The 21,651-nt window shown below is 40.2% G+C and overlaps 1 protein-coding gene across 2 annotated transcripts; it reads left to right on the top strand.

The window, feature by feature from the left end:
- Positions 1-1,790: 1,790 nt before the first annotated feature.
- On the top strand, positions 1,791-19,756 carry LOC119745584 (tetratricopeptide repeat protein 21B-like). 2 transcript variants are annotated; one of them, XM_038222046.1, is made up of 33 exons: positions 1,791-1,924; positions 2,336-2,430; positions 2,920-3,049; positions 3,274-3,384; positions 3,538-3,602; positions 3,964-4,065; positions 4,348-4,436; positions 4,836-4,974; positions 5,104-5,159; positions 5,618-5,702; positions 5,872-5,970; positions 6,111-6,303; positions 7,231-7,328; positions 8,049-8,249; positions 8,861-9,076; positions 9,712-9,783; positions 10,298-10,525; positions 10,828-10,982; positions 11,177-11,260; positions 12,257-12,440; positions 13,030-13,168; positions 13,452-13,578; positions 14,115-14,180; positions 14,557-14,770; positions 14,956-15,037; positions 15,497-15,647; positions 16,273-16,434; positions 16,816-16,879; positions 16,997-17,122; positions 17,625-17,738; positions 18,241-18,351; positions 18,830-18,950; positions 19,199-19,756. In XM_038222046.1, the coding sequence occupies exons 2-33, from the start codon at positions 2,404-2,406 to the stop codon at positions 19,342-19,344; spliced, it is 3,957 nt and encodes a 1,318-aa protein (XP_038077974.1). In that variant the 5' UTR covers positions 1,791-1,924; positions 2,336-2,403; the 3' UTR covers positions 19,345-19,756. The 2 variants fall into 2 exon arrangements, with proteins under 2 accessions (XP_038077974.1, XP_038077972.1); XM_038222044.1 differs by lacking the exon at positions 5,104-5,159 and having other exon boundaries at positions 4,836-5,030.
- Positions 19,757-21,651: the final 1,895 nt, after the last annotated feature.

Raw genomic sequence — 21,651 nt, 5'->3', positions numbered from 1 at the left:
ATATCTACCGTGAAATCTTGATAAGTCAAACCTCAAGGGAGCAGGTTCAAAATTTGACTTTTAGACTTTTGAGTTAAGCAGGGTTCGTATATCATTGTTATACTACTGAAGGCAATGGATTCTTTGTTTGACTTAACAGTCGTGTTACCAGACTTTGACTTGTCAAGATTTCACTGTAATAGCTTTTGTTAAGGTCTCACAGATAGATAGCCAGAGGAGTCATTTTAAATTGCAAACAAATAATCATGCTTGATATATATATATATTGTTTCAACACCCAACCTCCAAGATTTGAGTTTGTAGAATTTTTCTGAAAAGGAAGGCAAAGAAAAGAAAAAACAAGAACACACTGTTGTTTGGAGTCAAAAATGTATTCGGTTATTCAAAGTCATCCCCTTTTGTTTTAGTCGACATGAAATTAACAAATAACTTGACAAAAACATTTTATGCCAACCAAAACATTTAGTAAGAAATGCCATCAAGAGAACCTTAAGATGAATCCAATTTTGTGTGGGAAATAACCCACGAATTTGGCGCAACAAATCCAAACTTTTGTCAGTGTTTAAAAACCAAAGTGGATTTTTTTAAATCTTCAAATTCAAACAATTTTCACCTAAAAAAATGGAAGAGCAAATTACGTTCATTGTGTTCTTTTTTTTTTTTTTTATGTTTTGTCTCATATGAATTGTGTTCAAAGGGGAAAAAAATGAAAATATAGCTTTGTGCTTGGTGCAAAACGTGAGGTGTGTTGAAGCTTGTATTCGACTGAAGAAGATACAAATGAAAAGTGGCCTTTTTAAAATTGTCAATTAAATTTAGTATTTTTTTTCTTACTTTAAGAGATATATGTATAGTTATAATCCTTTAATGTTATAATGTTTTTGCTTGAATACCTCTCTTAATCAACTAAAAAAAAAAAGAAGGGAAAACGTGTTTATATATTTACTCACAGAACTGTTTTGGAATGGTTATCAATAAATCTATATTTCAACAAATACTTAGGTGTGAAATGGATTCTTATGTACAATGTAACTACTTTGGGCTTATGCTGTGGGGTGGCACAAAGCAACTGACGAATAATAGGTATCACATTGTTTTTGAAATTGAAGGGGCCCTCATGATAGAATTCGAAGCGAAAGCATTTTGCTAGCTTTGTGCAATAGCATGCAGAATGGTTTTGGCATTGGGCTGGGGTGGATCCAGGATTTGTTTGTGGGGGGGGGGGGGAGGGGGGGGGAGTCAGGCCCGTGAGATTTTTTTTTAATGTCCCAGTGGTGTAAATGGGGGCGCTGTTCAAAATCGGACACTATCAAAAAAGCCCCCTTAACCCCATGCTGGCTACGCCTCTGTGTCATAATTTTTTTTTGGGGGGGGGGGGGGGGGGTGTCGTAGCAGGTTTTTTTTACCCCCCCCCCCCCGGATCTGCACCTGGGGCCCTTGTGAGTGTACAGTGCCACAAGTCCTTATTGAACCCCTAACCCTTCCTCCCCCCCCCTCGCCCCGAAAAAAAGGATAATAAAGAAATTAAAAACCGAAACAAAAAATAAATAAAATAAAATCATAGGGATTTTTTAGCCGCCTTTTTTTACATTTTTGGGTTTCTATTGTTTTGCTTGATTACTGCCATCTCAACCCTAACCCAAACAATAAATAATTTACACAAAAAGTACATTAAATTTGAGGATGAATCATTGTTCAATATTTAAAGTAGATTCCCCCCCCCCCCACTTCCCTAAAGGGGAGGCGGGGCAGTAATACTTGCGAGCATGTGACTATAGAGGGCGCACTGTTGCCTGGATCCTATCAACACATTTTTGTGTGAAAAATGAAGTCGCCGGAATAGCATGCAGTAGTTGGACTTTAAAATTTAACAGCAGTTGTGCACCATTTATCTGATTTTTACCTCTACAAATCAAATACATAAGTGAGTATAATATGCAGCATACGTAGTTGTCACAAAAGCAACGTTTGGTTGAGAAATTATGTAAATATTGCAGTCGCTACATAATTTCCGTATTAAAATTTAAGCTTTTCGAAACTAACACGAAAAGAACGAAGGAAAGATTCCCATATCTGGCCATCAGTATTTTTTCCCTTAAATGACCTATCAGCCATCAGGAAGTGATATTATGTCCTGAAAAATCAAACTTTGCAGGGACAAGTTTTGAATTTTTACTGAGAAATTACTTTGAAATTTTCAGACCAGTCCCATAGGCATAGGGTTTGTGCACAGGGTGACAAGTGATGGCCAGATATGGGAATCTTTCCAGACCTTTTGATTGAATTACACTGGTACAAATTGGCCTAACCTATCCCATTCTACTTTTCCCCCCAGGTTTTATGGCAGAGGGTGACGTCGTGGCTTGATCTCACTGCATTGCAACATTGAAAACAGCATTCACCATGGCAGATACTGATTCCACCACGCTGGTAATGAGCATTCTCTGTACACATTGAATATGAAAAAGAACAAGAAAAACTTTAAGAATTGTAGCACAGCGTTTGTTAGCCCCATAACATGTGTCTCAAATACTGGACTTCCCCCATACTGTGAGCCATACAGCGATGCATGCTAAATTTCTCGAAAAGTTGATTTCCCTGAATTTAAAATCTAGTTTGTATTAACTATGGAAGCTACTTACCTTGTTAAAAAGCAGGAAAAATCAAAGTCCTACCTCTAGTTAACCTGTGAAAACCCTGCAGGCATTTCTGACAAACTTTCTCCAAATTTACTTTTAATTTTATGTTTTTTACTAGATTAATAAACGTCTATAGGTAGGGAATTTCGAATCAATTTTTCTGCTATAGTTAGGTGTAATAGGCACATGGTGTAATAGGCACAGGTGGCCTAATAAAAAGGTTAAAAAGTTACACGATATTATTTGATCTGTCGTTCCGACCTGTTTGTCTGTGCCCCAGGCCGCCATCAACTACTACTGCCAGGAGAAACTCTATCGCCACATGCAGACAGTGGCGCTGGAAGCTATCAAGAAATACGGTGCTGACCCCATCTTGCAGTTCTTCAAGACATATGGCCTCATACTCGAAGGTGATCACTCAAATATTTCAGATGCTATTGGTGTTGACCTGGAACCAATTTCGTAAATCTGCTAAGCAGAAATATTGCTTAGCGAAATTTTGACAAAATCAGCTGAGTACCGGTCACAAACAGATTTGGTTGCATGACAAGTTGGCTGGTAACCTGTGATTGACTTGTGATTGACTTATGATTAAGTTAAGATTGACTTGTGATTGTATCTATCTCCGTCGCAGACCGTATCGCTGAGGGTATGCGTGAGCTGGAATCCATCAAGGACAAGCCAGATCTGATCCTGTGCACCACCATGGCGCTCATGTATTCCCACAAGAGATGCAAGACGGTTGGTAAGTCTCAAGATCATTGGACAGAGTCAAGACCATTAAGACATCTTGCATGTCCAAGTAGTGCATGGATTATAGGGGACACTGTCTGGCCTAGTGATGCCGCAGACTGATGCTGATTGTATCTGATTCATTCTTCTTCTTTTGACCCAACAGATCGAGAGGCAGTCCAGGATCTGGACGCCAAACTGAAGGAGGAGAGAAAACGGACCGGGGAGAAGGTACGGTCTCGCTTCGACTAAAACATGAAGACATACACCATAGCATGGCTTATCCTCTCTTGTATTCCTTTACTGCCATCTCCAATGTTTGCAGCATTGTTAATCTTGCTATCATGACGTCACGCATCGTTATCATTGCTTGGTCTCATTGTGTTCTCAAACTGGAACAAGCTGCACCTGAGCAAGCAAATACGTGCATAGGCAAACATTCACATTATGGTAACAGCAAGGAGCTTTTCCAAAACCTGGGCATCATCTCAGCTTGGGCTTCAGGATTTGAGGCCCTAGAGTTGAGACCCTCCAACTCAATGTATTTCTAAGTTTGATCATAATACTATGGGTATTACTGTTTATGCTCCAGGGTCTGTACTTTGCGGCTACATTTCTGTGGCATACAGGACGACACGACAAGGCTCGAGAGTATGTGGATAGAATGCTGAAGATGTCACAGGGAGCAAAACAGGTAATTTACTGATTACTGTTATGATTTTCACTGACACGGTTTAACACAAATTTACGAAAAACTATACATTGATAACACCCCCCCCCCCCAAATAGAAATTTATTTTAGGTATTGGCTTCTAGGCTTTCGTTCTCATATTGACTTCTAGGCTTTAGTTCTCATCTTTCTGGTTTGAGTAACATCAATGTTTTGACTTTCAGGTCTCAGTTCTGGACTGTGAAAGTGACAGTTCTTGTCTTTTCTGTTTTTCTTTACTTGTACATCTTTTGTTTGTCTGAGCAGGGCCAGGTTCTTCGAGGCTGGATTGATCTGACCTGCGGCAGGGATGCCTACGTCAAAAAGTCTGGCAAATATTTTGAAGAGGCACTGAGGTATGACAAATATCCATGAATTGTCAAACATGTCCTGCATATGAAAGCATACACTTTGAAGAGTAATATTAGTAACTTTTCAGTTTCAATAAAGAAAAAAAAAAGGAAAGAAATTGTCCGACATTGAGTACATCCTTTTAAATCCTTAGTGACAATACTTTTATAGAATATAATAAAAAAAATTGACCAAAACATTTATAACTTGTTTAATTGAAAATATTTTATAAACAAAACTTTCCATCTGCAGCCACCGTAAACGTTTCAGTTCTGGCCACTTCAGGCTGCTCTCTACACAATAGCTTAAAGCGATGATGTAGCCAGCCTATGATTATAATCAAGAATGCTACAAAGGTATTGTGAAAAAAATGGTTCTTTTTTGGTTGGTTGTCGACATGACAGTGGGGCATCCAAGGACGTAGAGGCGCTGATTGGCAAAGCTCGTTACTTCACCCTGAGGCACAACTACAGCGGCGCATTGGACCAGATCAACCAAGCGGTGGTGTCCTACCCTGGGTTCATGCCGGCACTGATTGAGAAGATGAGACTCCTAATGGCGCTGCAGGATTGGGACCAGACTGTGGAGACTGCTCAAAGGTAGCGTGTGAGGGGTTTGGAAGGGCTGGGGAGGGGGTTGGGGGGGGGGGGGGTGCTGGCACTGATTGAGAAGATGAGACTCCTGATGGCGCTGCAGGATTGGGACCAGACTGTGGAGACCGCTCAAAGGTAGCGTGTGGGGGGGGGGGGGTGCCAGCACTGCCTGATTTGTCACAGTTCATTTGAATAGCTTGCCACTTGACATGAGACCAATGTGACTTGTGATTGTCTTGTGATGAACTCTACAGCAACGCTTGGCCAAAGTCGAAGCACGCATGCCTCACAATCAGGGAGGTTTGGACCTATCAAGAACAGTTTACCAGCTAAAAAATCATACACTCTGTGCTGCGTGTGCCTGATTCCCTGCTTATTCCTGCTTAGTTCTATTTGCTTAGCAGTATGTTCAGCATTTCATGTTGCTCTCCCTTGATCTTTTTGTGCATTAGAGGGACAAAATAAAGCCTTTTTTTCAGAGGGTTGCAGATGCCCCAAAAGAAAAATCATTAGGAGAAAAATTCAATTTTAACATCTCCTCCAACCTAGTGCCTCACCTGTTACTGACTAACCTTCTGTCTTGGTTATTTTAGGGCTTTGAGTCAACAGTCCAGCTGCCTTGAAGCCATCAGAATGGAGATTCTACATATACTGTGCAGAGACGGAAAATACGAAGAGGTAACTGCATCAGAATCAAAAACATTAAATCTGCCCCAAAACAAAAGCAGGCACATGTGAGATACATTCCTGCAAATTATGTGCTTGTCAGCTTTGCTTTTATTCTCGTATTTTCCAAAACGCCAGCTTTAAAAAAAATTTACAACATGAATTGAAATTTTGGTTGCAGGCTGTGCTTCGTCTTGGGGAGTTGATTCAGTTGTTGGACCGGTTTGAGCCCAAGAATGGCTACATTTGCTGGCATTTGTCACTGGTCTACAGCAGAGTGGTAAGCAGCCTCTAAACTTGATCTTCAAAAAAGATTCCAGCTTTATGTATTGTCTGTGATAGAGCTCAGTAACTAAACCTGAAAATGTAATTGACAATTAATTCTGATAAGTAATTCTCTTGACACCCCCCCCCTCCCAGTGTGGTCGCAACACCCAGGTCCTACAGCAGACCACTACCATGGTAGAGCGTGCGGTGGCGCTTGAACCAAACAACGCAGATTACAAGACAGAGCTAGGCTACCAACTGCTCCTCAAGAACAAGCCGCGAGACGCCATGAAGTACTACCGCAGCGCTATGAAACTTGACGAGACTAGTGTTGCTGCCCTCACAGGTCAGAACAGAGATCAGTAAGGCCGTGTTCGCATTACTTGGCTCCGGCCAGCATTAACACATTTTTCTATGGGAAATGGATTCAGTCATTTTCATAGAGGCTTGTGTAATTGCAAGCCGTAGCTATGTGATCCGGACTCAGCCTAAATCCCTTCCACTTCAGTGGCCCGGGTTCAAATCCCACCCAGAGGGACATGTGGATTGAGTTTTTCAGCCCCTGCCTGATTCTGTGGGTTTTCCCTGGAATATTGCTACTTGGTGTTTGTCCCACACCTAAAATTGAACATTACTTCATCATGTTCTCTCTTGAGATTTCTTGAGGCTTCGGAAGGCCTTGCATATTCACTTTTAAGGAACTGTTGGTTTCATTACTTTCCAACTGAAGAGTAAATTTGTCTGCGTATTTTGCCCTCTAGCTGTGAGCCACACATACATAAATTCATTTGAAAGCTTTGCAAATGAAAATCATCCAAAAGTAAGCTCCAAAAATTCCAACTAAACAAAAACAATAAATTTGCCGAGTCCTTGATTATATGTACAAATTGAGAACTTTTTGGCAATGTCTACTTTAATATGTAGATCAATGGAAAGTTGACAGCGTTGTTATTCCTCAAATTCAATATTCGTTGCAGACCGGCATTCCAGCATTGGGCCAAACTATATTATTTTGAAGATTAGAATTATTGAAACAAGTTTTAAACAACTGGGAGCGACTTAATGCGAAAGATTGACTGGTACCGTTGTTTAAACTGACTCAAAGAGTCCAGTCAGTGGAAAAATAGTACATAAGTTCAACCGTCGAATTGATTTCAATCGCTCAAATATATTTAGGCTCTAAACACATGTTGATTCTGGAATGCAAGGCTGACACAGGTGTAAGACCCCTCACTTTCTTAGCTGATTATTTCTTGCTTCCTCCAACCTCCAGGCATCATCAAGTGCCAGCTTCTTGAGGACCATCTTGACGATGCTGAGCAGCAGCTGGAGTTTCTCAGCGAGATTCAGGAATCCATCGGCAAATCGGCGGTAAGTCTAAACTGGTACTCCGTCAAGCTGGTGACAGGTGGCAAAAGAATTTTAGGAGCTCAAAACTTTTAATTTTCTTTGTAACAATCACTGTAATGCTCTGAAAAGATTGATACTCTATGAGATTATGGTGTTTACCAAACTTGCAAGATGGCTGTATTGAACTTTCACCGGAAAGTTTTTTTTGAAATCTAAGCTTTATTTTCACTGTTGTTTTCAGGAGATATTAGGCCCTTGTCATCGGGTAGTCTGACATGGGGTAGTAAGAACTATAAATTCAGTCAAGTTTTAGACACAAGTTGCTGGCCCAGTAAATTTCTGTATACCGCCCTCTATTTTTCTTCACTAGCAACCGTTGACAGTGTAATAGAGGGTGACATACTGAGCTGATATATCCAAGTTAGTTTAAAAAAAAAGTTCAAGTGGGCTACCTTGTTCCTTCAATGAACTCCTTCCATAAACACCTTTCGAAAGTGGAAGGATCACACCGCGTACGCATACTGGTTTCTTGCATATGACCCGAAGTACCCATGAATAATTGTATTCTGAAAGTGCAGTACACAATTAGCATCTTCACGTTAGCCTCGGGCACCGTCAGCAATGCGTTGGAATGTCTGTTCCAGTAGTCTCACCCAACTCTCTCTGTGTAACTGTTGAGGGGGTACTTCAGAGTCTATTTATGCAATGGATTTTTTTCTCATGTGACTTTCTCTCCTACAGGACATTTTGTTCCTGCGTGCCATACTGGCCCACAAGCGAGCCAAGCCCACTGAGGAGGTAGTGGCCCTACTCAACGATGCCAGCACCACCCACTTCACTGCATTGAAGGGCATCCCGCTGGGTATCGACTACTACTCCCAGATGAACCCAGACTTTGTGCTGGAGTTGGTCAAGGAGTATCTGGCGTTTGCTCCCACGGAGGTAAGGACAGAGTTGCGGTCAAATCCATCACAAGACCGGTCACAAGTACGGTCACACGTAACATTGGATGAACAAAACAAAGGAATAGCTTTGTCAAATTTCATTTGCTGAGAAAAACACAGAGATTAAGGAATTTTGAGAAGACATTATTTTTGTTGATTTAAATGCAAAAGTTCTGCAGATATCCAGTGGAGTGCTGTGGCCTTGTGGTCTGGAGCTTCAAACCAAAGATCCATGAGTAATTCTGCAGGTTGTGGGTTCGAGTCCAGCCTTGGGTTATTTTGCATGTGCCCCTGCACAAGGCACTTTGTCACTCATTGCCTCTCCCCACCCAGGAGAAAATGGGTACATGTGTAGGCAGAGATGGTTATTGTGATTGATTCTAGCTGCTTTGCGCCGAAATGGCAGCATTCAGCTGTGTTATCCCCAGGGAGCTGAGTTTGTCTTTGGAATGTTTCTTGGGCCCAATGAGCAGGGGTAATAATGATGTTCCTCGAACACCAATACTGGTGGATGCATGTGCTTTATTTTTTTTAAATGCATAATTATTATTAATATCGCAACCTGGAATAATTCAAATAATTGATTGGTCCGATCTCTACCTGATTCAGCCCCAGGCAGCTGGCCAGCCAGTCAGTCCCATCCTGAGCCGATGTGCCTCCATCCTAGAGCCCATCACCAAGGCCATGCCTGGCCTGCTGGAAGCCTTACATCTCCTGAGTCGCATCCGATTCCTGTCCGGTCAGATCGACATGGCACAGAGCAGCCTCCAGCTCTGCCTGGATCGAAACCCGCAATTTTCTGACGCTCACCTACTCATGGCCCAGGTAAGATTGATCTCTCCCTGTAAGAACATTCATAGTTACTGGAATAGGAGAGGAGATGGCGCTCAGGTGGGGATGGAACCCAAGACTTCCTGATCGCCGGTGCATTCCTCAGATGAATTGTATTAAAGGGAGTATGCGAGAAGTTGAATTTTATCGTATTCAATTTTCAAAGTTGAGCAAACAAATTAACTGGAGCAGGGTTTGAACCTGCGACCTCCGGATTACCGTTCCTGTGCTCTACCAACTGAGCTACCCAGCCTTGTGTTGGCGGTTTCCCATTTTCTCAATGTCTTTGTTCCAGGGGTGCTAGTCAGAAGCCATTAACCTGTACATGCCATGTAGCCAGGGATCACGCCCAAAGTCACGCTACTAGCAACATTAGCAATGTTGCAAACCTGGGAAATAACAAACGAGGAACACTCAGAGAAGATACAGCATTTGTTACAAATTTTCAAATAAAACACAAAGGGAAACTGATCAGGTTCATTATTATTATTTTCAAAGTTTTATCGTATTCAAAGTTCTAAGCTTATTAACAAAAATTTTTGTTCAAGCCTTTACATTTTGTCATTATCACAGAATCATTCTTTTCTTCAGTTGCCAAGTAAAAATCAAATCTTGTGTCTTCCGTTTAGATTCATCTGCATGCTGGCAACTACAAGCAGTCCTCCCAGTCCCTGGAGATGGGACTCAGCTACAATTTTGAGGTAAACTCTCTCATCTTTGTTTTGCATCCATTGAAATATTGGCAACATGTAAATAGCTTTGTTTATTTCGTGGTTTCAAATAGTGTTAGGATTGAAGGATGTTTAACAAACCCAGACCTTGTTTGCTGCTTCAGCTTAAGGTTAGCACCAGCTGACTTTCAGTGATCTATGAGCCAGAGATGAAGCCAATGCCATAGAGAGAGCCATGATTTGGAAAATGGCTAAAGATTTCCCCATCACAAAATATTGACCATATTTAATTGTACTGCTTTCTTTTGAAGTACAGGTGATGTCACTGTATCCCATGATTCAGGCCAAGGTTTATGTCCCTAAGCAAACTATTTTACATTTTGCATTTTCTGTGTAAAAATCTGACGAACACAATTTGAAGCCTTACAAGATGGTAGCATGATCACGTCCATCGTACCTGTTCTTAATAGGGATTAAGGGTTAACTTTCATTTTCTCATGCGCAAAATGTCTTCCATCTTGCATTCTACTGCTTTTTTGTTTAGGTGAGGGAGATGCCGCTATACCACATGATCAAGGCTAAGGCCCAACGCAAACTCAACCAGCTGGATGAGTGCATCAAGACGCTGCAGAGTGCCATGCAACTACCAGGAGTCAAACAGAGGGCGGCCTCCGCCTCCAAAAGGGGTGGTAAAGTCCGTCCCATCGCAGCCAGTGACCGAGTGTCTGTGTATTTGGAGCTGGCTGAGGCATACAGACTTACTGATTCCCAGGTAACGATCTTTTGTCTAGTTTGTGTTCTGAAGCAAGCCGTTTTACAACAGTTTTCTCCCTCTGATGCTCAAGTAATGGTTTTCTATTTAGTTTATGTCCCTAAACAAGCCGTTTTAAAAAAATTTCCTCCATCGACCAGAAGCACAACTCGATACGTGTGAAAAACAGATTGCATTATTCTCAAACTGTTGTTAATATATAAATACCCTGTCATACCATATAGTACAAATTGCTAATGGGTTGATGTTATTATGAATATTAGATCTCTCAAATTGACAAACAGTGTTTTTTCTCTTCGCAGCATGAAGCAGCGAAGGTGATGCAAGATGCTATCAATGAGTTTGGCGGTACACCAGAGGAGGTGCGTGTGACCATCGCCAACGCTGATCTAGCCCTAGCTAGGGGAGACACGGAGCTAGCACTGTCTATGCTGAGGAACGTCGGCCAAAACCAGAGGTAGGAAAATCAAGTTGTGTTCTCCATGCTCTTCAACATATCCATTTGTTTTGCTATGAATAAACTTGAAATTTGTATGTTTTATTCTAATCACTAAACCTCCTGGAAAACTTAACTCCCTTCTTGTGTGAAATAACAAATGTTGATCCACGAACAGTACAATGATACTTATGATAAAATTTTGTTTTCCGCAGTTATTTCATTCAAGCACGAGTCAAGATGGCCGACATCTACCTGAATCACCGCAAAGACAAACGACTGTATGCAGGCTGCTACAGGTATGTCATTGAAAGTAAACCACAATTTTACCTCAGGTTTTGTGCAACACCCCTCTAGCTATGTATATGGTATATGCCTTGTGCAAGTAGTACTAAAAATTTCCTTATATGGAGATTGGCGTGTGGTGCAGAACGCAGCGGTGCCGGTGTAGTGTGAATTTAGGACTCCGTGAAATAAGAACTCATTGGTAGTATTGCCATGCCTAAAGTGAAGATAAATTCGGAGTGTGACTGGTCATGTGTGGGGGGTTCAACCAATAAAAGGGTAAAAGGGACCAGATTTCATAGGAGTCCAAATTTCATGTGACCCCGGAAAAAAGCGTTAAAACCAGTCGGTTTTAAACCACGTGACGGGCTCTCCACCAATAGGAATGGGTAAACTGTCTTAGGTATTTGGGAATGGCAGTTGACTGCCAAATTTCTTTATAACAAGTAAAAAGCTGTTACTTAGGCCAAAAAAAAAAAGTCGCCGGTTTCTGGTATGCGCGCGCGTCGCCGTAGCCATGCGCGTCGGCAAAATGAAAAAGTTTTTTTTTCAATGAAAGATGATGTCTCAAAACCGCCAAACTCACTGGTTTGACTGGAATCCTGCTGCTGCACAATTTTAACGTGTTTTTAGATGGGGTTATGATCGAGAATAAGCTTTATGTGGCCTCTCTGGTCTCACATAATATTTGCACTAAGTTTAGTCGGGCACCATTTGCAGTCATCAGCCGACATTTGAAGCAAAAAAAACAGGTAAAAAAAAAAAAACCGCGTCACCGCACCACTTTTTGGGCAAGCTCCATACCAGAAACCGGAGACTTTTTTTTTTTGGCCTTAGCTGATGAATTTTTGTTTTTCGAACCAAATACTTTCTGCAAACATATTCCACAGAATGCCTTCAATTTGTTTTTCAAAGTTCTGTATTTGTTGCCTGATATCCACTTGTACTTGTGGCAGTTTACTTTCTAGAAGATTTGACCTTTGAAATTTGACCTTTATCCTTTTAAACAGGGAGCTGGTAGAGAAGCAACCAAGCCCCGAGACCTCTTTACTCCTGGGGGATGCCTACCTGAACATTCAAGAGCCGGAGAAGGCCATCGAGATCTACGAGGCTGCCTTGAAGAAGAACCCGCGTGATAGCGCCCTCGCCAGCAAGATCGGCTCAGCGTTGATTAAGACGCATCAATATACGAAGGTAAGAAATGTGTCATTAGACTGGTGATCTGACCTCATTGAGTGAGGACAGGAAACAGTTTCTGAAATTTCATTGGTTACTATCTTTCTTTCCTACAGTCTGATTGGCTTAGTTCACAAGTACTTGACATGTAGCAATTAGGTGTGTATGTTAATATTCAATTTAACTTGACCCCATGTCAGAGTTCATCAGGACAAGACATCGCTTGATGCATTGGGCTGTTTCTTACTTCAATCCAGTTCATTTCTTGAAACAAGCGATTTTATTTTGCTGGGATGAAAGTTTGGAAAGATTTTACTTGTATTTTTTTTATGAGAAGACCCACATTTGTAATTAAGTTTCACTTTTTCTTTTTGATGTATGGTTGGGGTATAGGTTGAAAAATGATCTTTGAAAAAAAAATTATCATATCTTCACTGAAAGTAAAAAAAACCAAAAAACTTTTAAATGTAATTTTTTTAATACATTCTTCTTAATTTAAAAATTAAAAGTTTTGATGGAATTGGTCCAAAAAAAGAGTTAGTTTATATTTGGAAAAAAACAGATGAGAGTAAAGGAAAACTAAGGAAAACTTGTTTGAATCTTTCAGGCCATCAATTATTACGAGGCGGCATTGAAGACAGGAGGGCAGGCTTTCCTACGTTATGACCTGGCCAATTTACTGCTGAAACTGAGACACTTTGAGAAGGCGGAGAAGGTCCTAAGAACGGCCCTGGATCATGAATCGGGTGAGAATCACGAATCACCAATCTGGAAATAGACGCCTTGCGCGAACGGCAGAGGGCGCTTTGTGTCCACTTCCGTGAGTCCCAGTGGAGGGACCAACGTGTGTGAATATTGGTTCACGTGCATATGGCGCGAAATACGCAGTGGTCTCTCCCAACTCTCCCTTTCTTACCATTGAGGGAGTACTTGTGCGCGGAGTCCATATTGCTGGTACTGCTTCTGAATCGGTGCTGTAAAAAAGTTAGAACTCTTTTTCCGCTATATTTTGGTTGTTTGCATTAACAGCTTCTGACGTGTCTACCATGATGGACGACTGCAAATTGTTGGTGATGCTGGCCAAAGTTCATCGCCACGCCAACAAGATGGAGGACTCCATGCTGGCTCTCACGAAGGCCCGAGACATGCAAGCCAGGTAAAGGCAAAATACTTCTATATAAATCAAATTTTCCGGAAAAAAATATGGATTCCCAAACTTTTTTTTTTTTTACTTTTTCTTTAACGATGTATTGAATGAAATTTTTCTTTTATTATCTGAATTTTTATTTCTGATATAAAAACATTTTCACTCAATTTTTTTTAAACAAAAGGACCAGTTTTTGTTTTTTTGTAGAAGATTATGGGGTGATTGAACAAAAAATTATCCTAGCTCCTCTGGAACAAAGGACTGCCATTGATACTGTTTATATGTCAAGAAATAGTTCAGGAACCCTAAAACTTAAGTTCTCTCATAAAGTTACTTTTATTGTGTGTTTCGCAATGAATTGGCCGAATTGTGTGACAGTATCAGTGAAAGTGAGCACAGTTGCAAAATAATTCTCATTTAAAAATCCTTCATTTGTCAACACCTGGCATGGTGAAGAAAGAAAAAAAATGTTTTCATGATGCATTTGTTAGTGGCTTGAGTGTGTAGTTGATGAACTGCGATTTGTTTTTGAAATCCTTCTGCAGGATCCTGAAGCGTGTGCAAGTTGAGCAGCCAGACGCAGTGTCTACTCAAAAAGCACTCGCTACAAGGTTAGTTTGGGGACTTCCCATTAGGGGTAGGGGTAAGTGTTAGCGTGAGGTGTCCCAACAACCCACATCCCTGTGGACTATGTGGGACTCCCCTTTCAACACACAGTCCACTCTGATGGTGCAGTGTTTGAACAGCTCTTCTGACTGCTAAGAACCAGCCCAACTTGGCAAAAGATGGTTTTCAACTTTTGATTTGAAATCAACGTTACTCAGTCATCCACGACTACAGGGGTACCATTAAGGTATCAATGGAAAGCTGATAAACTGCCCTTTAATATGCAACCACATCGACATCATAATTTTGAGGTATTAATCCATTTACTTTTGGATGATCTGTTCTTGATACGCCCTGTACGTCAACCTCTTTGTTCGACAGCATCTGTTCCCAGATGGCAGAGCACCATGCCACCCAGCGAGACTATGAACGAGCCATTAAGCTGTACAAAGAAGCCCTAGTCTACACGGACAGCGACGGTAAAGCCATGCTGGAGCTAGCTAGGCTGTACCTGGCAACAGATGAGGTGGATGCTTGCCAACATCAGCTGGTTCAGCTGCTACAAGGGGACAAGGAGAACGATAACGCTACTGTGGTATGATGAATAACCAAATCGGTGATTTTTATTCTAACGACAGAATTTGAGTTCAAGTCCTACTTGGAAGAAAATTCACGACTGGTGAACAAGAAAGTGTGACGAAATTCCAACTTCACACTTGCTGTTCTGTCTCATGAACTAAAAAAACTTGCCAATCGAAACAAAAATCTTTGTCTTTGCAGATGATGGCTGATTTGATGTTTAGGAAGGGAGAGTACGATCAAGCAACGTTTCACTTCCGGCAGCTGCTGCAGCGGTCTCCTGGTGAGCAGTCGGTTCATGTTTAGTTACATGTTATTTTGTGTTTTTAGACTGACCCTCTCCAGAGTTGGAAACACCAGCAGTTTCTGTGGGGAAGGTACTTCGATTGTCATTACATGAGTACATGCTATGAGCATGATTGCTTTGCTGTGCTTAAAGGCACGTAGTAACATTTGCAACTACCCGGAAACGTGTCTACTGATTTAACGAGAAAAACCTTGCTCAAAGTGAAGATAGGACTGGTACCAAAAACCCTGTGAAATTATTCTGCCTGAAATTATATCATTTGGAAGAAAACGATCATTGAAGGTGGTTTAAGAAAGTGTGCCCACAGGCACAGTTTTTTATGTTCGTTAGCAACGGAATCCAGTTACAAAGTCCCAAGAATTGTGCATACGTTTTCTCTTTCTTCTCAAAATGTATAGTACTCAGTAGTGCATGCTTGTATTTTGATCCCTTCAGATCACTACGAGGCCCTGTCCAGACTGGTTGATCTGCTACGCCGTGCAGGCAAGTTGGAAGACGTGGCTCAGTTCTTGGAGCAAGCTGAGAAGGCATCGTCTAGAGCCGCCATGGATCCAGGCTTCAACTACTGCAAGGGACTGTATGAATGGTTAGTACCAAGACAGGTCAATTCATAAATTGTAATTCAACATTTGTTTCCGTCCAGTACGTCTTTCAGAGTTGCGCCGAACTAAATTATTTTAAAGATTTGAATCAATTACTTGAAAAGTTCAACATTAAATTATTTTAAAGATTTGAATTAATTACTTGAAAAGTTCAACATTAAACAGGAGCAAATTGGGAATGAAAAATGACAGAGGAATGCCTGCGTTACAGTTGATCATTTTGAATAGCTTGGGACTTGACTTGTGATGACTTGTGATGACTTGTGATGACTTGTGATAACTTGTGATGACTTGTGATGACTTGTGATTGACTTGTGATTGACTTGTAATGACTTGTGATTGACTTGTGATGACTTGTGATTGACTTGTGATGACTTGTGATTGACTTGTGATAACTTGTGATGACTTGTGATGACTTGTGATAACTTGTGACGACTTGTGATGACTTGTGACAACTTGTGACAACTTGTGACAACTTGTGATGACTTGTGATGACTTAGTTACAACTCTGCATATAAATGTTATATATGCAGATCCCTTTCAATTTTTTTAGTCTCCAACTCAATATTTATGTTTGCATTAATTAATTTATTTTTATTCATTTTTTAGGTATATTGGCAATCCCAACGTCGCCGTGAAGCATTTCAACATGGCCCGCAAGGATAGCGAGTGGGGTCGTCTGGCCGTCCGTAACATGATAGACATCTGCATCAACCCAGACAATGAGACACTGGGAGGGGAAACGTTTGAAACTGTCAACACTGACGCTGCGTAAGTGGTCCTTTCTAAAGTTTTTAAAATTGTATTCTTGCCCTCCCCCCAAAAACCCCTGATAATGACACATTCCTGAAGGCGAACTCTGAAGTTCTCTTTGTTGACTTTCCTTTAAAGAGGATGAGATCGGTTTAGTGTATGCCTAATTTAATTCTTTCACTTCAGAGACTTCAGACTTCAGAAGAGTTTTGTAAGGTCGTATTTCTACAAGAAAATATGTTTATGTGGTTGCTTCAAATAAACCAAGCTTATTTCAACCCTAATTCATTAAAAAGACTCAGTTGAGCAGGATGGGTTATTAATGATTCATCTGTGTCACGAGGGAAGTGTTTTAGTATCAGTAACATTGATTTGTCATTGTTTTCTTTTAATACACAGGAGTGCCTCCGAAAAAGCGGACTCGGAGCAGATGGCCGTAAGAACCGCCGAGAAATTCATCAAGGTAAAACGCCCTGTCCATTAGCTTCAAGATATCTGCAATTTTGTTTTTATGAGTCTTCCTTATTTTTGAGTATGATGACTGATTGAAAAGTTGTCTTCATTTCTTGGTTGGCTCTAGGAATTGAAACCTGTGCCAGGGTCGGACGACCACAAGATCATGGAGAACTACGTCCTGATGGCATCCAAGTCTAAACCCAACACGGAGAAAGCCTTGTCATCGTTCATGGAGATGGCAACCAGCGAGGTATAAAACAGCATTATTTTATTGCTGTAAACTTCAGACTAAATACCTTACATCCGTTTCAGCCTGTTGTTCCAGAGTTCCGCTGAACCAAATTATTTCACAAATTTGAATTATGTACGAGAAGAGTTTGATGTTTGAAACAGATAAGAGAGATTATGTCAAAAGCTGAAGTTTGTAGTACTGATGAACGACACAACTCTAGTCAATGGAAAATTAACGCATAATTTGAACTGCGCCCCCTCTAAGGGCTCTGTGCGCAAACAAGAGAGGGCGCCTTTCGACCACTTTTCGAGAGCCTCATTAAGGTGTTTTGAATTGTAACATGCTTGAAACAAATCAGCAAATTTTACCCTCATATCCCAAAGTATTGTCTTCTGTCGTTATTTTAGTTGCATTATTCAGAATTTAAAACCACACACATTATTTCAGATGACTCCTGTTGCCTGTCAGCATAACACAGAAATCCTGAAATGTTTTCCTCATTGTTTGAACTATCTTGTAGAAGGAGAATGTCCCCGCACTGTTTGGTGTGGCCACGGCTTACATGATACTCAAGCAGACGCCCAGGGCTCGCAATCAACTCAAGAGAATTGCTAAGATGAACTGGAACCCGGTGGTAAATATGAAACTAATTGCAACTTCCCTGTATCCCTATTCCCCTTCCCCTACCCAACAAGAACATCCCACCCCTCCCCCCCCCCCCAAAATAAAATAAATATCTTAACTTTTGCTGATGTAATTGCATCTCGCTAGCCCTTGTACAGGTCTGAGAATACAGTGCATATGAAATAATTTTGTTGAAGGCAAAACCCAATAATTGAATCAACATCTCCCAAATGCAAGAATTTCATCATTCAAAATAGTTTACAAAAAAGTAGATATTGTCACGAACAGGAAAGGTTTAGAGAGAAATATGTATGATTGAGCTATTTACACAACAAATTGATTTCATCGGCTCGGCTGTCCATGACGTAATGCCGCACTGCCCTATTAAATGCAGGCTAATCAAGTCAACAAGTACCCTACCAAGGTTGGTTCCAAGTTGCAGAGCTAAGCATATCAGGGTTTATGTTTTTTTTTCAGTTTGTTTTTGTTTTTGTCGGTTTTGGTTTACTCAGGACGCAGAAGACTTTGAGAAGAGCTGGCTTCTGCTCGCCGATATCTACATCAACACTGGAAAGTTTGACATGGCAACAGAACTACTCAGGAAATGCCTTCAACACAATCAGGTGAAATAAATTCGAACAGAAAAAAAAAATTCAAGATATAAATTAAAAAATTGAAAAGCGGCATAAGGTCTGACCTGCATAAGATTAAAGTGAGTCTGTGCCACAGGCATAACTTATAGATGTATGAATTATTCAAAATGTCGTGCTACTATGTCATGCTAAATTTATCTATAGAACGCTTTCCCGCTGGTTCGTTCTGTAAATTTGGGGTCCACTTTTTACCTGTCCTTGTTAAAGGGATGTATGCAAGTACCAAGGTATCGGGCAGAGGAAAAATGTCACATTTTTGGACCTTAAATCTATAAAAAGACCCAGCTGTGCAATAGATGGAGTGAATCACTCTCACACTGTGGCGCAGTTTATGCCCTGAAAATGTATGTTTTTTTGTGGAATTGGCTGATAATCTACTATCCTGTAAAAAGTATACTCCTTTGCAAATGTTGTAAATGTTAGGATAATTTTTGGTTTCTTTTTGCAGTCATGTTGCAAGGCTTACGAGTACTTAGGCTTTATCATGGAGAAAGAGCAGTCGTACCACGACGCAGCGCTCAATTACGAGAAATCCTGGAAGTATGGTAACCAGAATAACCCAACCATCGGTAAGTAGCATCCTGAAAAGGGATCCGACTACCTTGTACTCTGGTGATTTGTTTTGTTTTTTAAAGTATATGGCTGCATCCGAATCAGTTGTCTAGAGCTAGGTCTAGGTCTGCGCCCATTGAAAATACGTGGGGACGCGCTGACAATAGACGTAGCCATAGCTCTGGAAGCCCGTTTCGGACACGGCCTATCCTGGCTATATGTAATAGAAAACAATGAAATAAATAAATTCCTGTCATGTTTCTAGGTTACAAGCTGGCATTCAACTACTTGAAGGCAAAGCGATATGTGGACGCTATCGACATTTGTCACAAGGTCCTAGCAAGCCATCCCAACTATCCTAAGATGCGTAAGGACATCCTGGACAAGGCGCGGGCCAGTATACGGATTTGAGGATGGATCACAACAGTCTGGGCAAAACAGAAAGACAAGTTGCAAGGTCCCGAGTCTCACCGAACCAAAGCGTATTTATGGTCGACACAAATAGAATTTGGTTTCAGGCAAACTTTACGTATCAATTTTTCATTAAATGGATTTTAGATTTGTTTCGAATGACTGCAACCGTTGATCTTGTGCATGTGGTCGTTCGTAATTGTTTAAAACCTCACATTTTGGAATAATTTGGTTCTGCTTAACTCTGGTATGCCAGTGTTAAATGAGTGTTTGAGTTTGATATTCAGGGATGATATTGGGGTCGAAAATTGAAAATCCACGAACAACATCGGTGTACGGTTCATTCATGTATTTGCCGCAACAGGCACTCCTAAAAACTGCCCACTGCAATTCTTTCATCCCAGAAAAAAAAGACAGCGAGGAAAGCTTCTCATTTAGGCATTTTTAAAATCCACAAATCTTGATAAATGCAGAAAATATTTTGCCCCTGGATAAAGAGGGCCTTGGGTGCTGTTTTGGGAGAGCTGTACTAAACAGATGTTTAGAGTGTCAATATTTAACATTGGTTTTGCCCTTCGGTGATGAATTTCCCCCAATTTTGATGAAAACAGCAAGGTTAACCCCTTACAAATGTTAATTTGTCAGAAATATCAAATTTTGCCCAATTTTCATGATTTTGATGAAAACGGCAAGGTTAACCCCTTACAAATGTTAATTTGTCAGAAATATCAAATTTTGCCCAATTTTGATGAAAACAGCAAGGCTAACCCCTTACAAATGTTAATTTGTCAGAATTATCAAATTTTGCCCAATTTTCATGATTTTGATGAAAACAGCAAGGTTAACCCCTTACAAACGTTAATTTGTCAGAAATATCAAGTTTTGCCCAATTTTCATGATTTTGATGAAAACAGCAAGGTTAACCCCTTACAAACGTTAATTTGTCAGAAATACAAAATTTTGCCCAATTTTCATGATTTTGATGAAAACGGCAAGGTTAACCCCTTACAAATGTTAATTTGTCAGAAATATCAAATTTTGCCCAATTTTCATAATTTTGATGAAAACGGCAAGGCTAACCCCTTACAAATGTTTATTGTCAGAAATATCAAATTTTGCCCAATTTGGATGAAAACAGCAAGGTTAACCCCTTACAAATGTTAATTTGTCAGAAATATCAAATTTTGCCCCATTTTCATGATTTTGATGAAAACGGCAAGGTTAACCCCTTACAAATGTTAATTTGTCAGAAATATCAAATTTTGCCCAATTTTGATGAAAACAGCAAGGCTAACCCCTTACAAATGTTAATTTGTCAGAAATATCAAATTTTGCCCAATTTTTATGATTTTGATGAAAACGGCAAGGTTAACCTCTTACAAATGTTAATTTGTCAGAAATATCAAATTTTGCCCAATTTTCATGATTTTGATGAAAACAGCAAGGTTAACCCCTTACAAATGTTAATTTGTCAGAAATATCAAATATTGCCCAATTTTGATGAAAACAGCAAGGCTAACCCCTTACAAATGTTAATTTGTCAGAAATATCAAATTTTGCCCAATTTTCATGATTTTGATGAAAACAGCAAGGTTAACCCCTTACAAACGTTAATTTGTCAAAAATATCAAATTTTGCCCAATTTTCATGATTTTGATGAAAATGGCAAGGTTAACCCCTTACAAATATTAATTTGTCAGAAATATCAAATTTTGCCCAATTTTCATGATTTTGATGAAAACAGCAAGGTTAACCCCTTACAAATGTTAATTTGGCAGAAATATCAAATTTTGCCCAATTTTCATAATTTTGATGAAAACGGCAAGGTTAACCCCTTACAAATGTTAATTTGTCAGAAATATCAAATTTTGCCCAATTTTGATGAAAACAGCAAGGCAAACCCCTTACAAATGTTTATTGTCAGAAATATCAAATTTTGCCCAATTTTGATGAAAACAGCAAGGTTAACCCCTTACAAATGTTAATTTGTCAGAAATATCAAATTTTGCCCAATTTTGATGAAAACAGCAAGGCTAACCCCTTACAAATGTTAATTTGTCAGAAATATCAAATTTTGCCCAATTTTCATGATTTTGATGAAAACAGCAAGGTTAACCCCTTACAAACGTTAATTTGTCAGAAATATAAAATTTTGCCCAACTTTGATGAAAACAGCAAGGCTAACCCCTTACAAATGTTAATTTGTCAGAAATATCAAATTTTGCTCAGTTTTGATTGAAACAGCAAGGCTAACCCCTTACAAGTGTTAATTTGTCAGAAATATCAAATTTTGCCCAATTTTGATGA

Source organism: Patiria miniata, unplaced genomic scaffold (assembly GCF_015706575.1).
Source record: "Patiria miniata isolate m_02_andy unplaced genomic scaffold, ASM1570657v1 HiC_scaffold_7, whole genome shotgun sequence".
NCBI lineage: Eukaryota > Metazoa > Echinodermata > Asteroidea > Valvatida > Asterinidae > Patiria > Patiria miniata.
The sequence above is the reverse complement of the archived record's forward strand: the minus strand, read 5'-3'. Positions and strand labels throughout refer to the sequence as shown.

Excerpts from the sequence above, each read along its gene's own strand:
- LOC119745584 (XM_038222046.1), top strand. The coding sequence starts at position 2,404 with ATGGCAGATACTGATTCCACCACGCTG. Across the intron at positions 2,431-2,919 it reads ATACTGATTCCACCACGCTG|GCCGCCATCAACTACTACTG; the intron begins GTAATGAGCATT and ends TCTGTGCCCCAG. Across the intron at positions 3,603-3,963 it reads GAAAACGGACCGGGGAGAAG|GGTCTGTACTTTGCGGCTAC; the intron begins GTACGGTCTCGC and ends TTTATGCTCCAG.